The following is a 15,657-nucleotide window of genomic DNA, read 5'->3' as shown; positions in this document are numbered from 1 at the left end:
ACTGACCCTATATAAATGCTGTTTTTTATTAACTTTGTATTCATTGATGAATCTTGAAAAAAAAATGCTTATTAAAAAAAAAAAAAAAAATTAAGCAGCACAGCTGTTTCCAACATTAAAAACACATCAGCATATCAGAATGTAATCAGAATGACTTCTGAAGGATCATGTGACACTAAAGACTGGAGTAATGATGCTGAAAATTCAGCTTTGCATCACAGGAATAAATTATATTTTAAAGTACATTAAAATAGAACAACATTATTTTAAATTGTAATAATATTTCATAGTATTACTGTTTGTTTCTGTTTTTTTTTTTTTGTATCAAATAAATGCAGCCTTGATGAGCATAAGACACTTATTTCAAAAATATAAAAAATAGTAACGTTTCCAAACTTTTGACTGGTACTATATATATATATATATGTGTGTGTGTGTGTGTGTGTGTGTGTGTGTGTGTGCACACTGATACACTGTGTGCCATTATTTGCAGACATAGCCATTATCTGCATAACCTGTTTTGCTGAGCTGTATGCAAACATTAATATCAATGGAAATGAGCATATAAAAGATTCTTCGTTCTCATTATTTCATCAGTTGGAGGATGATGATAATCCCACAAATTATACTGTTCAGAAACAATTAATGGATATCTGAAATAACTACTCAAACAGTATCATAACCTGATTTTATTTGATGGATTATTATTTGTGACTGAATTTAGAATATCAAATAAAGCATGATAATATTTTCTCTGTCTCTTGAATATAATGGAATGGAAGTTGCGCACGCAGCTATAATACAGATAAGATATGATAACATATACAACTTAACTTGTAAATAAAGAAAGGGCAAAAAACACTCACCACAAGGGGGAAACATTTACCTTTTTTATGTCCTCAGCGCTTGCAGCTCCGAGGGCTTTCAAACTGAGAGAGAGAGAGAGAGAGAGAGAGAGAGAGAGAGAGAGAGAGAGATGGTCATATGACAGGGATGAGGGTGTGCTCACTATCAAAACACTTTCTCGTACGTCTAAAATGAACTTTCAGAAAGACCGCCGAAGACTTTTTACCTACTGAATTTATCAGCTCGTGACATCGCGACAACTTTAATGCCTGAGAGAAAGACACTTCAAAGGATATAGCACAATGATCGCATCTTGTGATTAATCACATGTAGAAGGGAAAGGTAAAAACCATCTGGACATTAATGGACGCTTTGGCAAGTTTAAGGGAATGAAGTGCAGCGTTTCTACTGGGAATAACAACATCAGTCGGTCCGTCGCCCCTGTGACCTCACCTGCGTCTGCCTGCGCGCGCATCTCGCTGCCAGGTGTGATGGACGCTGAGGGGCGAGTGGACGAATCCAGACTCAGAATGCATATATTTAAAAACGGTAAATAATCGATCATCATCCATATAGTTTGTGGAGAGTCGGTATGATAACATAATTAGCCTAGTTTAAGCTGTTGGAAATTAATAACTAGAAACATGACCAAAGGCCTCCTGAGGTGACAGACCTAGGTAGGTCTCTGTTTTTAATGTATGGATTATCATTTGATTATGACAATGTTACTGGATCAGCAGGTTTATATTGGTAGATAACTTTTATCTACTTTATCACTTGAAATATCATGTGTGAGGATTGCAACACTAAATGTTTAGTGTATTTCTGCTTGACCAATAAAGAATGAAAAAAGGAGATAGCATAAAATAGTGAGTAGGCCTATAGCCAACAGTGTTGGGTAAGTTACTCTAAAAAAAAGTAATTAATTACTAGCTTACATCTTCAACTGTGTAATTAGATTACTGTACTAATTACTCTCTTTAAAAAGTATTGCATTACTCATTACTTTCTAAATCCCAAATCAGCCCCGACCAGTTGAACAATACAAGGATATAGACATGAAACTGCTCTTTTATTCTTTCAAATAAATAATATCGAGTTGCATAAGTTGTTCCTGAACTGACCAAAGTATTTAAGAGGAGAAGGTTACATTAAAAATATACGTTTTAACATTAGGTGTTACATTTTGATGTTAAATCCACTATTATTTTATGTAGAGTTGGTCTATAGTCTACAACTTGACTTTTTCAAGGGAAAAGTTATTAAATTACAGTAAATAATTACTTATTAATGCATTACACCCAGCACTGATACATTTGCCAAACACAAACTCATGCTTGCTTATTCACTGTTCTTTTTTTTGTCTTTTTTTTTACGTTTATATACTTTTTATTACTTTATATTTGTTACTTTACACTTTATTTTACTTTACACTGTTTTGAGATCAGTTGTAGATTTCTACTACTTTTTTGTCAGATTTTCTATATATTGGTTGGTTATTTATAAAAATATAGCCTAATAAATTACAGTGGCACAAACTCTTGTTAAAATGTTAAAGGAATTCTATGAAATTTCAGAATTTTAAACCAGTTTTACTGGTTAATTCTATTAGAATTAACAATTTCCTGAAGTATGACCTGAGATTCTGAAAAAATAGGAATTTCATTTAATGTAATCTAATCTTATTTGTGTTTTGTTTGATGCCTGTAGGAGTGACTTGTGACTTTATTTTCATTCTTTATTTAAAAAAAAAAAAGTTAGAATATTTAAGTGTTTATTATAAATTATTTATATGTGCACATCATTACTTTTCTTCATGTGCCCTCATAATATTTAATCAAAATAACTGCCCCTCCCTCTTGCAGCGACATTTCTTCTCTTTTCTGATGATGTGTTTAGCGGCATGAGGGCGGGACAACCTGTCACTCACATGAGACTGACCAATAGCAAACCACAACCATCCAATTAATTCCCCATGGACAAAATCAAATCCCGCCCTACATTTTTTATCTTGTTTGAGAAGCCGTTTCACTTGGATATACGGCACAAAAGGGAAGAAAAGACTATCGCAACTTCCGTTTCATGCCGACTTTAATATACATAAATGTAATAAAGTCTTAATGAAAATGTAAAAATGCAAAAAAGTTTGTGTGAGTGTTAGGTGTAGGGGATAGAAATATAATTAGCTCATAAAAACAACAGATGTCAATGGTAATCCCTATACCTTATATTGAAGTGTGTTTCTGTATTTGCTGATGTAGGTCATCTAATCCCTGTTAATCTTTGTTGCATTCAAAAAGAGAAGCAATTGACATGTAAAAGTCTTAGTTTAACATACTTTATAAAAGGGCTGGATGACCGTCTGGAATCACTGGTCTACCCAAAGGCCCTCGTCTTGTCAAGTGCTTGTCAAGTGACATGTTTCCCAAACAAACAGATGAAGAATGGTTTCATGGTAATCCAGAGAGCTATAGAATCTGCGCTGTGTAGAACTACAATCATAAGATTCATTTTAGTCATGCTTTAGATGTGACGACACTCACGACAGACAGCATGGTTGCTAGTTTAATTGACAGAAACCTCTCACAAGTGGTTGTGTCATGGCTAATCCTTAGAGTTGTGGATTATCAGTATCAGTTTTATCAGTAGGCCTGTTTAGTTTTAAAATCAAATGATTAGACATGCTCCAGTATCGTGTGATATCTGCGAATTAGCCATGTCAGCATATGGAACAACTACTAACCCTAAACTCCTGATATAGGTCTTATAGCAGCTTGTTAGATTAGATGTGCTGGAGGAGACTTTACAGAGTACTTGACTCTTGCATTGCAAAAATTGATGCACCTCTAGATGGAAATAAATGTTGTGATGATATTTCCATCAAGAGGTGCATCAATTTTGGTCAAGATCTTGTATTGGCAATGCAAGAGTCCAGCACTCTGTAAAGTCTCCTCCAGCACAAATTCACTTTCAAAGAATTTAAGGTCTGATCTCAGAGGTGCCGATTCATGTGTGAAAATGATTCTTAAAACAACTTAAGCCTGATGAATCTTGACATTATCATCCTGGAATATGACCATGATGAGTATTCCTACGTAGTAGTTTAAGAAATAATAAAGCTACACACTCCATCAGTTAGGATTAGAAGAACTGTTGCTAAACATATAACATGCTAGAAACATAATAATCACTGCAATAATGATCCAACCAGACTCTTTAAGTTATGTGATTTTCCTTGATGGTTTGTCGTAATCCACTCAATGTGTCTGTAAAGTAACTCAGATCTGCACCTATTAGCATTCAAGCGATCCAGTCACATTTGAAGTTTAATATTCAGCAACGCACCCTCATCTTACAACACGAGAGTGTGATGCAAACATGACCACATCAGTAACGTTTAAAGTCATACGTCACGATTCAAAGCCGAACTGGCATTTCACTAACTGTCCTTCAGTGTAACTTCTGCCGTGCCTGTGAACGCCTCTCATCTCCAAAACACATTCCTCCTATTCAATGAAATGAGAATCTATGCAAAGCGAATGAATTACATAATCAGCTCTGTAAGAAGGGGATTAGAGGTTGTTTTTGTTCTGTGTGGAGCCTCAAACTCTCTCTGCCCATGGGTGAGCTCATTGTGAAATGCAGAATTGCTAATGCTAATACAATACACTGTAAAAAATTTGTAACACTCCCAAATCAAAAATTTCAATTGACCGATAACATCTACATTTTTCTATTGGCCCAAGTGAAAATATGTACATTTAATTTTAGAATTTACAGAATTTCACCTGGGCCAATTGAAAAATTTAGATGTTATCGGTCAATTGAAATTTTTGATTTGGGAGTGTTACAAATTTTTTACAGTGTATGAATGCTTAGGTTTGACATTTCTTTAAAGTGATGCAATTAAATGTTGGTATCTTAACAGTGATGACGCTCTGTTTGTTTGGTCAATACATTTGTTTAAACTGTTGATTTGTTAAAACTGATGCATTGCCTTTCCAATCAATTGTGTGCAAGGACACTGACAATATCAATTGATACTCTGCAAGTTATCAGTTAGTTCAGGAGTTTTCAGTATTTTAGATGCCACAGAGCCCACAATATGACCCCCCCCCCCATCTATATATTTTATATTAAAGGCATGTATATATTTTAATTTATAAATACCAAATAATTCTGTAAATTATGAATATGCATAAAATGTTTTTATTTGATTAAATATTTTATATATTATTTTGTTACATTATTAAATGCGTTTCTATTTGTATGTATTTTTTTTTAAATAATTGTACTTATTTTATTATTTATATATATTTATTGTTTTATTCAAATTATGTGTTAATTCAGTTATTAAATCTTATTACTAAAAGTTATTAATCTTATTTTTTATTATTTGTATTATTAAATAATACAATATATATTTTTGATTAAATTTTTATTTAAAGTTTACCCTGTTTTTCTCTAATCTTTTCCATGGACCCCATAACACTGCCTTGCGGCCCCTGGGGGTCCACGGACCCGTTTGAAAAGATAGTTAACAACTTTAGAGATCTTAATGATGCAACTAGATTTTTAATAAATAAATAAAAGGGACATTTTTAACTTTAATAATATTTTATTAATAATCATTTTCATCTGTTTTTTTTTAAATGCATTGCACTCTTACAAATTTATTATATATTTTTTTACATTTCTTGTAAAGTACAACTTTCAAAAATAGTCAGTATACTAGTAGAACAAAAGCAACTGACATTGTGAAATAGCGAATATCCCGAGCGTTGTGTTCTTATTATACCAGCTAATCATCTTCAAATGTCTATCTTGTGTTCTGTTTGTGCGATTCAGGTGGCGTCTCCCCTGACGAACGGGGTCAGGTATGGCGTTTTCTGTTTGGGATGTACCCCTGCAGCTCTACGGCCCTAGAGCGCCACCTGCTGCTGGAGCAGATGGCGGTGCGCTATCAGGTCATGAAGAGGAAGTGGCAACACCTGCTTCCTGGAGCCGTTCGCCTGCGTCTTAATGGCACTGATGGTAAATCATATTCCAGGGCAGAACAAACACTTTTAAAATGGAACGGTTTGCCCTTATCAACCCTTACTGACTGTAATAAAATGTTCAGTCTTGATATTGAAAACCTCTGATATATAAATTAAATATAAATATATATATAAATATTATTATAAATATTCAGAACTGACAAGTTCTGTGGTGATGTTAAACCCCAACTAATAATACATAAATCGTTTTTCAGCTGAACTGTTGACAGCAGTGAAGTTTTTTGACCAGAGGCAGGACAGAGAGCAGGATCAGCAGCAGTATCAGTCAGAAGAGGCCCAAGAAAAGTTGTCCTTTTTGCAACTTCAGGCTCAGGTAAAACTGTAAACTGTAAAAAAAAAAAAAAAAAAAAAGGCCTTGGTGATATAAAAATGTATTGTATTTGAATTTTTTTTAAAAAACATTAAAGGATTAGTTCACCTCAAAATGAAAATTTCCGGACAATTTACTCACCCCAATGCCATCCAAGATGTAAATGTCTTTCTTTCTTCAGTGGAAAAGAAATTAAGTTTTTTGAGGAAAACATTTCAGGATTTTTCTCCACACAATGGACTTCAATGGCGACCAGAATGTTGAAGTCCAAATCAATGCATTTTCAAAGGGCTCTGAAGTACTTCAAAGGGCTCTGCACGATCCCAGCTGAGGATAGGGTCTTATCTAGCGAAACGATCGGTCATTTTCAAAAAAAAAAAAAAAAAAAAAAAAAGTATATACTTTTTAATCACAATTGTTCGTCTTGTGCTGGTCTGCGACACACCACGTATTACGTCATCACGTTGGAAAGGTCACAATTTTTATATAATTATAATTATAAATATAATTCTTTTGTATAATTATAATTTTTTATAATAATAATATATATAAAAAAGATATCGGACGATTTTGAAGTTGAAGGAGAAAATGAGATGGAATATTTCACCCTTCCCTACTTTTTTAAACTGGAGTACACAGACAAATAACGTGACCTTTCCAACGTGATTACGTAATGCGTCGCAGACCAGCACAAGACGAACAATTGTGGTTAAAAAGTATATAATTTTTTTTTTTTTTTTTTTTTTTTTTTAAATGACCGATCGTTTCGCCAGATAAGACCCTATTCCTCAGCTGGGATCATGCAGAGCCCTTTGAAGCACTTCAAAGCCCTTTGAAACTGCATTGATTTGGACTTCAACATTCTGGTTGCCATTGAAGTCCATTGTGTGGAGAAAAATCCTGAAATGTTTTCCTCAAAAAACTTAATTTATTTTCCACTGAAGAAAGAAAGGCATGAACATCTTGGATGGCATTGGGGTGAGTAAATTGTCTGGAAATTTTCATTTTGAGGTGAACTAATCCTTTAACAATAAACAATTGTGTAATAAGAATGTACAGTATGTCAGGTCAGCGTCAGTTTTTGATTTCATACTGACTTTAATGTGCAGGTGCTATTTGAACGGGTAACCTTTGACCTGGAAGAGCTACAGGAGGCCATTCGCATCATTGACAAAGATGTTCCTCGAACCGACCGAGATCTTCCTTACTACCGGTGAGAACTTGTTTCATTTGTACAGTTTAATATGGTAATTGCAACTTTTTATCTCACATTTTTGACTGTTTTTCCTCACAATTGCAAGTTTATATCTCACAATTCTGAGAAGAAAAAGTCAAACTCGCAATTCTGACTTTATTTCTCACAATTCTGTGTTTATCACATCTAATTCTGATTTTTGTTTCTCAGAATTGTGATATAAACTCCCAGTTGCAAGAAAAAAAAATATTGTGAACTCAATATTGCAATATTGACTTTTTTAAAAAAAATTTGCAATTCCGACTTTTATTCTCATAATTTTGAAAGATAAACTCGCAGTTGCAAGAGAAAAAAAGTCAGAATTGTGAGATAAAAAGTTGCAATTACCTTTTTAATTTTTTGTTCCATGGCAGAAACAAGCTGCCATACAATCTCTTAAGTTTTGAGAGTTTTGATCTGGAAGTTATAAATATGATTCTATTACTTTGTTGGGTCTTATTGTTCACATATTGTCATGGCTTTATGGTGCTCATTATCAAAGACATTATTACATCTGTTCATTTCCTTATACTGTAGCAAAGACTTCCTTGTTCAGATTTCCATGTTTGATTCTTCTATAGCTACATACATCTTGATCTACATAAATCTACAAGTCTATCCATCTTCATGACTTGATGATTGTTTTTTTGAAACCCTATTTTAGTGTTTAATTTACACCAAAATAGTTTTTTAAAATATAACCATAATTGCATGTGTTTTGCATGGCAACACATTTCTGCCAAATAAAGTTAAGTCAATTATCCCTTTCTCATGTTTGTTTACACAAACCACACGAGTTGTGAAATTTACGGCTCAATTTGCATCACTAATGTGAGTTACCAGCGCAAAGCAAACATGTCATTGCCACACCAGTTTATCAAACAACCTTGGAGCTCAATGCAAATAACACTCGGGAGTCTGGCACACCGTTTTACTGAGGTTAAACAGTAACTAGTTTTGAGTATGGCCATTTTAACTCACTTTGAAAGGAGAATTTAATATCGAAGTACATACAAAATCTACAATTAAAGCAGAAATCTGTAGCTCTTTCACAGAGACAGCCATTTAATAATTACAATATATAACAAATTGCACATATAGGCAAGCATACACAATAATTACTAATACAAAATAGACATTAAATGGTATATTAGCAAAAATGGACTCTTAATGCTTTTCAAACTGACTGTTAGCATATGTATTTTGCTTTTAAGTATAGGTCATGATGTATTACACATTATAAACCTTTTTTAATACAGGAATGGTACTCTAACTTGATCGAAGAAATAATAATAATATAAACAAATATAAAATTAGCCTATTTTGCAGCAGCAACATCAAACTTTCATCATAGTACTAATTATTAAAACATTTTTTTGCAGATAATAAAAATTGTATGTACGTGAGCACACAAAATGATTTTATGCACTGTATGATTGTATCATAGTTTTTTTTTTTTTTTTTTTTTTTTAAATCACCCGCTTAATTAAATCAGTCTTTTGAAGAATAAAGAGCCCCTAATCTCTTGTGTTTCTTCACAGGAATGAAGGTTTGGGTAACCTGCTTGTGTTAAGAGATATCCTAATCACATATGCTGCTTTTCACCCAGGTATGTGCTTGTAAATACACCTTTGAGTCTTTTAAAAAGAAATTAACACTTTATAATTGTTCTGATGTGACAGTAAAGAGTCTTGACAGCTTCAAGGAGGAGTTCGTAGGCCGCCCCGCTTACAGTTACAAAGATCACGGCAGTTATACCATTTCCAAGGTCTAAGCTACGTCATTGCTTACAGGTTGAATGATTCTGATTGGCTAAGAAATTGATTAACATAGTAATTTTCCACACATATACAGATAGACTGAAGCATATCTCCATAGATTATGCAGCTGACGCTCGGACCCTGAAGTCAGGCACGTCGTGACCTTCCGGGTCGCAGATTTGGGTTGCTGGGTGCCAGCATGTCCCGAACAACAACTCAGTCAATCTCCAATAATGCCAGTGGTTCCTTAACCTGTAACCAAGAAGACTAACACACACACCGACACACAGCTTTTCCAAGGTTGGATTTGCCCAGGCTCTAACTATAAACAGGAGTCTCGTCTCAAAACATCAAGATAACAAGTTCTTTCTCTCAGGATAGGACACTTTAGTCTAAATGGAAAATATAGGCTTTAACACATTGAAGACAAACACAAAACCAGTCCCTATTTCATTTCTGGAAGCCGGGATAAATAGGCAAGCACTGTTACTGCATTCAAATATCAACTACAGACATTAAAAAGAATACATGAAAAGAACATGTCAGTAATCACACTGGTAACTTCCATAACAAAATAAAATCTCCAGAGAAGTAATTCAACCCATGTGATATTTAAAAGGACAAATATTGATTAATACCTTGATTATAATCACTCATTAAATATACATTGAAGCAGCAGTGGATTCCAATCCACCCCCTTCAAAATATATATATATATATATATATATATATATATATATATATAGTGCTGGTAAAAATGGAATCATTGGAATCATTGCAATTTTTTATGTTTTTATGTTTTTGAAAGAAGTATTTTATGCTCATCAAGCATAATTTATTTGCATTTATTTGATAAAAATATTTTGTGAAATATTATTACCATTTAAAATAATGGTTTTCTATTTGAATGTACTTTAAAATATTATTTATTTCAGTGATTCAAAGCTGAATTTTCATCAGCCATTAATCCAGTCTTCAGTGTCACATGATCCTTCAGAAATCATATAAATGTTGGAAACCGTTCTGCTGCTTAATATTTTTTTGGAACCTATAATACTTTTTTCAGGACTTTAAAAGAAACTTTGAATTGGGATTCAAAATAGGAATCTTTTCTAACAATATAAATCATTACTATCACTTTTTAATATTTTTTAATATTTTTTTACAGTTCAACACATCCTTGCTGAATAAAAGTATTAATTTCTTTCAACAAAAGAAAGAAACAAATGACTGACTCCCAAACTTTTGAACGGTAGTGTTTATTGTAACAAAATATTTATATTTTAAATAAATTCTGTTCTTTTATTCATCAAAAAGTCCTGAAAAAATGATCACATGTAATAAAAAAAAAGTTTCCAAAATTGATAATAAATCAGCATATTCTGAAGATTTCTATAATTTCATCAAAGAGCCCTGAAAAAAATATATCCCAGTTTCCATAAAAATGTTAAGCAGCACAACACAATCTTATTGACCCCAAACCTTTTAACTCTTTTATTTCTATTTTATTTGGGTGTTTGTGATCTGATCTGTGTTTGCTGATGAAGGGCGGCATCTAGTGGTTAAATCTTGAAGTACAGTGTTTCTAACAGTTCACCCAAAAAATTAAATTCTGTTCACCCTCATGTTGTTTCAAACCGGTATGAGTTTCTTTATTGTGCTGGACACAAAAGAAGATATTTTGAAGAATATGGTTAAGCAAACAGTTGATGCACCACACTGACTTCTATAGAATGGTAAATAAGTGAATGGGGCCCATTCAACCAACTTTCTTCAAAATATATTTTTTTGTGTTCAACAGCAGAAGGAAGTCCATACAGGTTTTGGAATAACTTGAGGGTGAGTAAATGATGACAGAATTTTCATTTTTTGGGTGAACTATCTCTTTCTCTGGTCTCTGCAGAAGTGAGTTACGCTCAGGGTATGAATGACCTGTGCAGTCGCTTTCTAGAGGTGCTCGACTCAGAAGTGGACACTTACTGGAGCTTCTCCTGCTACATGGAGAAGTTTTCCAAAGACTTCCGTGCTGATGGACTGTATCGCAAAATGGGTGGGTTTCCTTGGTTTTTCCAAACCGTTTAGATCTGTTTTTAGCAATAATAACGGCCCATGATTTCTTACTGGATTTAATGGTAATAATGGTCAAATGCTTTTTCTGCTGTTGTGTTTATCAGAATTGGAAGCTGCTTTACTAAAAGAACTGGATCCTCAACTACACTCTCATCTGGTCACAGATAACATGGAAAGACTCACATTTTGTCACAGGTGTGTGTCGGTTTTCTTTTTTACTTTCTCGGTTTCCTTCCCTTCTTGTCACTTTATACATGTTATCTTTGTCTTCCATTCAGGTGGCTTCTGTTGGGTTTCCAGCGGGAGTTTGAGCACAGCGATGCTCTGCGTCTGTTTGAGATTCTCAGCTGTGATCACCTGGAGCTCATCTCACAACAGGTGGATCGCGTTCGATATCAGGAGAGACTGGCGCGCAAACACAGCCTGGGTAATACACATATATACATTTTATATATATACAAAATAATTATACGCAGTACACACACTTATATTATGTAAACACAAACTTTTATTTTGAATGTTATTAATTGTTGCGACTACAACACAGAACAAGTTTTTGCAAATGTGTGAAATAAAATCAGTAATTCAGCCACAATGCAGTAAAAAAAAACAGCAAGGAAGAGGTTTCCCAAGAGTACAAAACAGACATACACTCAAATACACACTTTAGTCTTTGAGAATGTCTAAGTATAAATCCAAATTCACAACTTAATAAAAAATAAGTATTTATGTCTAAAAACCACTTGAGAATTTATACACCACTTTATATAGAACAATACAGGCATCTAGTGGCACCATGGTATTACATAAGTTTTTCTTTTATTTTGATCCCACTAGATGGCACTAATCTACCTTCAAAAATGGCTATTTAAATTGCCTTGTCTCTATTTTAACATAGAATACTTCTTTAATTGACAAATATATACAGTACCAGTCAAAAGTTTGGAAACACTACTATTTTTAATACTTTTGAAAGAAGTCTCTTATGCTCATCAAGCCTGCAGTTAAAAAACAGTAATATTATGAAATATTATTACAATTTAAAATAATGTTTCTCTTTTTTAATATACTTTAAAATGTAATTTATTTTTGTGATGCAAAGCTGAATTTTCATCAGCAAGTACTCCAGTCTTTGGTGTCTTATGATCCTTCAGAAATCATTCTAATATGATAATTTGATACTCAGTTATTATCAATGATGGAAACAGTTGTGCTGTTTAATATTTTTTTTTTGGAATACTTTTTTCAGGATTCATTGATGAGTAAAATGTTAACAGCATTTATTCATAAAAACAGCATTTATTCAAAATAAAAACATTTCTAACAATATAAATCGTTACCATCACCTTTTATCAATTTAACGCATTCTTGTTGAATTAAAGTACTAATTTCTTTAAAAAAAGTTATTGTTCCCAAACTTTTGAACGGTAGTGTATATTGTTACAAAAGATTTCTCTTCTAAATAAATACAGTTCTTTTTAACTTTTTATTCATCAAATAATCCTGAAAAAAGTATCTCAGGTTATAAAAAAAATATTAAGCAGCACAACTGTTTCCAACATTGATCATAAATCATCATATTAGAATGATTTCTGAAGGATCATAAGACACCAAAGACTGGAGTACTTGCTGATGAAAATTCAGCTTTGCATCACAAAAATAAATTACATTTTAAAGTATATTAAAAAAGAGAACCATTATTTTAAATTGTAATAATATTTCATAATATTAGGCTACTGTTTTTTTTTTTTTTTTTTTTTTTTAACTGCAGGCTTGATGAGCATAAGAGACTTCTTTCAAAAACATTAAAAATAGTAGTGTTTCCAAACTTTTGACTGGTACTGTATATATATTAGAAAAAATATATATTCTTCAATTGTGAAAAAATGGCTCATAAAATTGTATAAATATTGCATAGTATCATAAAATTTGACTCTATTTACATAATTTATTGCATTACTAAATGATTTTGATTTATGACTTTGTGATCGCCAGAGGAGGAACCTGTGACGGAGCTACATGCCGTTAACACAGATTTCACCTTTGAACTCTTCATGTGTGCCACCATCTTGCTGGAGAACAGAGACACTTTACTCAGCTGCAGGAACGAGGTTCAGCTCATACAGTTCACCAGCAGGTGTGTGTGTGTGTGTGTGTGTGTGCTTTCACATTGAAACCTTTATGAATATATAGTGGCCCCAAAATGTCACTTTAAGATGTCTAGAAAAATTGTATTGTGTCAAAATACTTTTTGTCTTAATAGGAAAGGGAATGTAGATAATTCATTTTTGTGCAGTGTTTTGTTAAAAACTGCTATATCTTTTTTCTAATGCAATGACATTTATACATTTTTAATGTGATTTAAGTGTCTAAATGTGTTTTGGGGCCACTGTATATTGCATTGTTCCCATTCATGGAGCTTAAGTGTCTAATCATGCTGTCATGGTCAGTCTGCAGGGCAAGCTGGACCTGAACAGCACCCTGACAAAAGCTGAGGAACATATTTACAACTACTGCAAACGCTCATCCTGGGACTATTTGAATGGCCTCTATCGCACACGCAAGAGCAAAGAGGACCATTTCTTATATCAACTCCGTAACCTTTTTTCCTGAGACCAAAAGGCCAGCATGGAATTTTTCAAGAAACAATCTTGTTGACAGACACAAGTGGAAAAACTGACTTTATGCTCCAGTGGGATTTGGGGAATCCAGTGGGAATTTTATTCCAAAGAATGATGCTGCTTTTAGATGGATTCCTTCCAAACAGTTCCTTCAGTGTTTGAACTTTTAAGGCTTCTATTATGGTGCCAGAAATAATGAGAACAGCAAAACACTAATTTAACCACTTAATCAATTAAGACTTTTATTTAACCTTTTACCCTGACCATGCTTGGAAATATAACTAGCATTTGGGAATTTAACAGTTTTTTGATAGTAATGAAGACTTATTGACTGCAGAGATGCTTCGTCTGTTAAAGTAAATCAAAATTCGATCAGGATTTTATTGTGCGCAATGGCTGGATAAACACAGAAAACCGAAATCCTTACTGCTGATCTAAGCGAGACCCGACCTGTGAATGTTATTCACTCTTAGAAAAGCTTGCGTATCTTACAGCACAATATAATAATAGAAACACGGGCTCAGTTCTGAGAAGCTCTAGAAGACCCTCTGTGGTGTTGTCTTACCAATCGTAGAGTGCTCTAGTATGTACTGATCAGAAATAGCACGTTGAACCAGGACACCCTTCACCGTGAGACCACACTGCGTTGGTTTAATTATCTAAGATGCACAAAATATGAGTGGACACTTGGAGATATGGAATATTGCACATAACATTTGGTGGTTATTTATTAAGAACTGACACACTATGACACATTCAGTGAGGGAGTGATGTTAAAGTTATTTTCTAAGAGAATTAAATGAATGACCAACATTTTTTGGGGAACGGGTGCTGTAATTTTGATGCCGCCCACTGATGTTTGGATTATATTTTGAGGTTTGCACAGTCGATTAATGTTTTAATTAATGTAGCAATAATTTAGAAACACTGTAATGTTAAACCGAATGAATGAATCTACTGTAGCTGTGTATTTTCAGTCAAAAGTGTCGTTCATGAATTTGTGTGTGTGTGTATGTGTGCGAGAGAGAGAGAGAGAGAGAGAGATACTGAGAGTGAGTGTTTTATTTTAAGATTACTATGTGACATTTAAGCTGTCAGTTTTTAGTGAGTCACTTCATACAGAATAGACTCATGTGTGCTAGCCATTAAATATTCTTGGGAAATAAAGTATTGAGATTTGAATATGACTGTTTATTGCTCTAATTAATTAGTTTTACTGTTAAAGCTGAAGTTTGATACTGTACATGGTCATTTCCTTGAATATTAGTGCAACAATGTTACCACATAATTTATTACAAAATGCATAACATTCCTTAAAATTCTGACACACAGCGACTTGACTTTTTCTAAAGCATGATGGGAAGACAAGTACATGGTCTCAATTTTTTATTTATTTACAAATATTGTAGTTTTGACCATATTCAGCAAGCTCAGGATTGACCCTTTTACCAAAGTTATTTTAAGAAAATATTTCTTTGAGAATTTTTCCTTTCATTAATGAGAAATGTTAAGTATTTGTTAACACCAAGAAAAACATTGAAATAAAGTGTATCCAAATATTTTACATTTCCCATTAATCAGAATGGAATTTTTCTTAGAGACTCTGCAAAACTGTATGAGATATATGAATTTTGGCTAAATTTGCAACCCCAATATTTGAAATAAATGTTAATATGTTTTTATTATTTAATCTTACAAATTGAGGTTTTCAACTATTTACAGATGGTAACAAGGTTAAAAAAAAAGAGAAAAAAAA

At 33.2% G+C, this 15,657-nt stretch overlaps 1 protein-coding gene across 2 annotated transcripts; it reads left to right on the top strand.

Moving 5' to 3' along the window:
* Nucleotides 1–918: 918 nt before the first annotated feature.
* Nucleotides 919–15,083, top strand: LOC311296482 (TBC1 domain family member 15). 2 transcript variants are annotated; one of them, XM_084418305.1, is made up of 10 exons: nt 919–1,395; nt 5,695–5,880; nt 6,101–6,219; nt 7,326–7,429; nt 8,992–9,059; nt 11,114–11,260; nt 11,385–11,475; nt 11,559–11,707; nt 13,276–13,417; nt 13,731–15,083. In XM_084418305.1, the coding sequence occupies exons 1-10, from the start codon at nt 1,236–1,238 to the stop codon at nt 13,891–13,893; spliced, it is 1,329 nt and encodes a 442-aa protein (XP_084274431.1). In that variant the 5' UTR covers nt 919–1,235; the 3' UTR covers nt 13,894–15,083. The 2 variants fall into 2 exon arrangements, with proteins under 2 accessions (XP_084274431.1, XP_084274432.1); XM_084418306.1 differs by having other exon boundaries at nt 976–1,395; nt 13,738–15,083.
* Nucleotides 15,084–15,657: the final 574 nt, after the last annotated feature.

The sequence above is a fragment of the Rutilus rutilus genome (assembly GCF_951802725.1).
Source record: "Rutilus rutilus genome assembly, chromosome: 9".
In the NCBI taxonomy this organism is placed as follows: domain Eukaryota; kingdom Metazoa; phylum Chordata; class Actinopteri; order Cypriniformes; family Leuciscidae; genus Rutilus; species Rutilus rutilus.
Note: the sequence above shows the minus strand (reverse complement) of the source record. Positions and strands in the feature narration are given on the sequence as shown.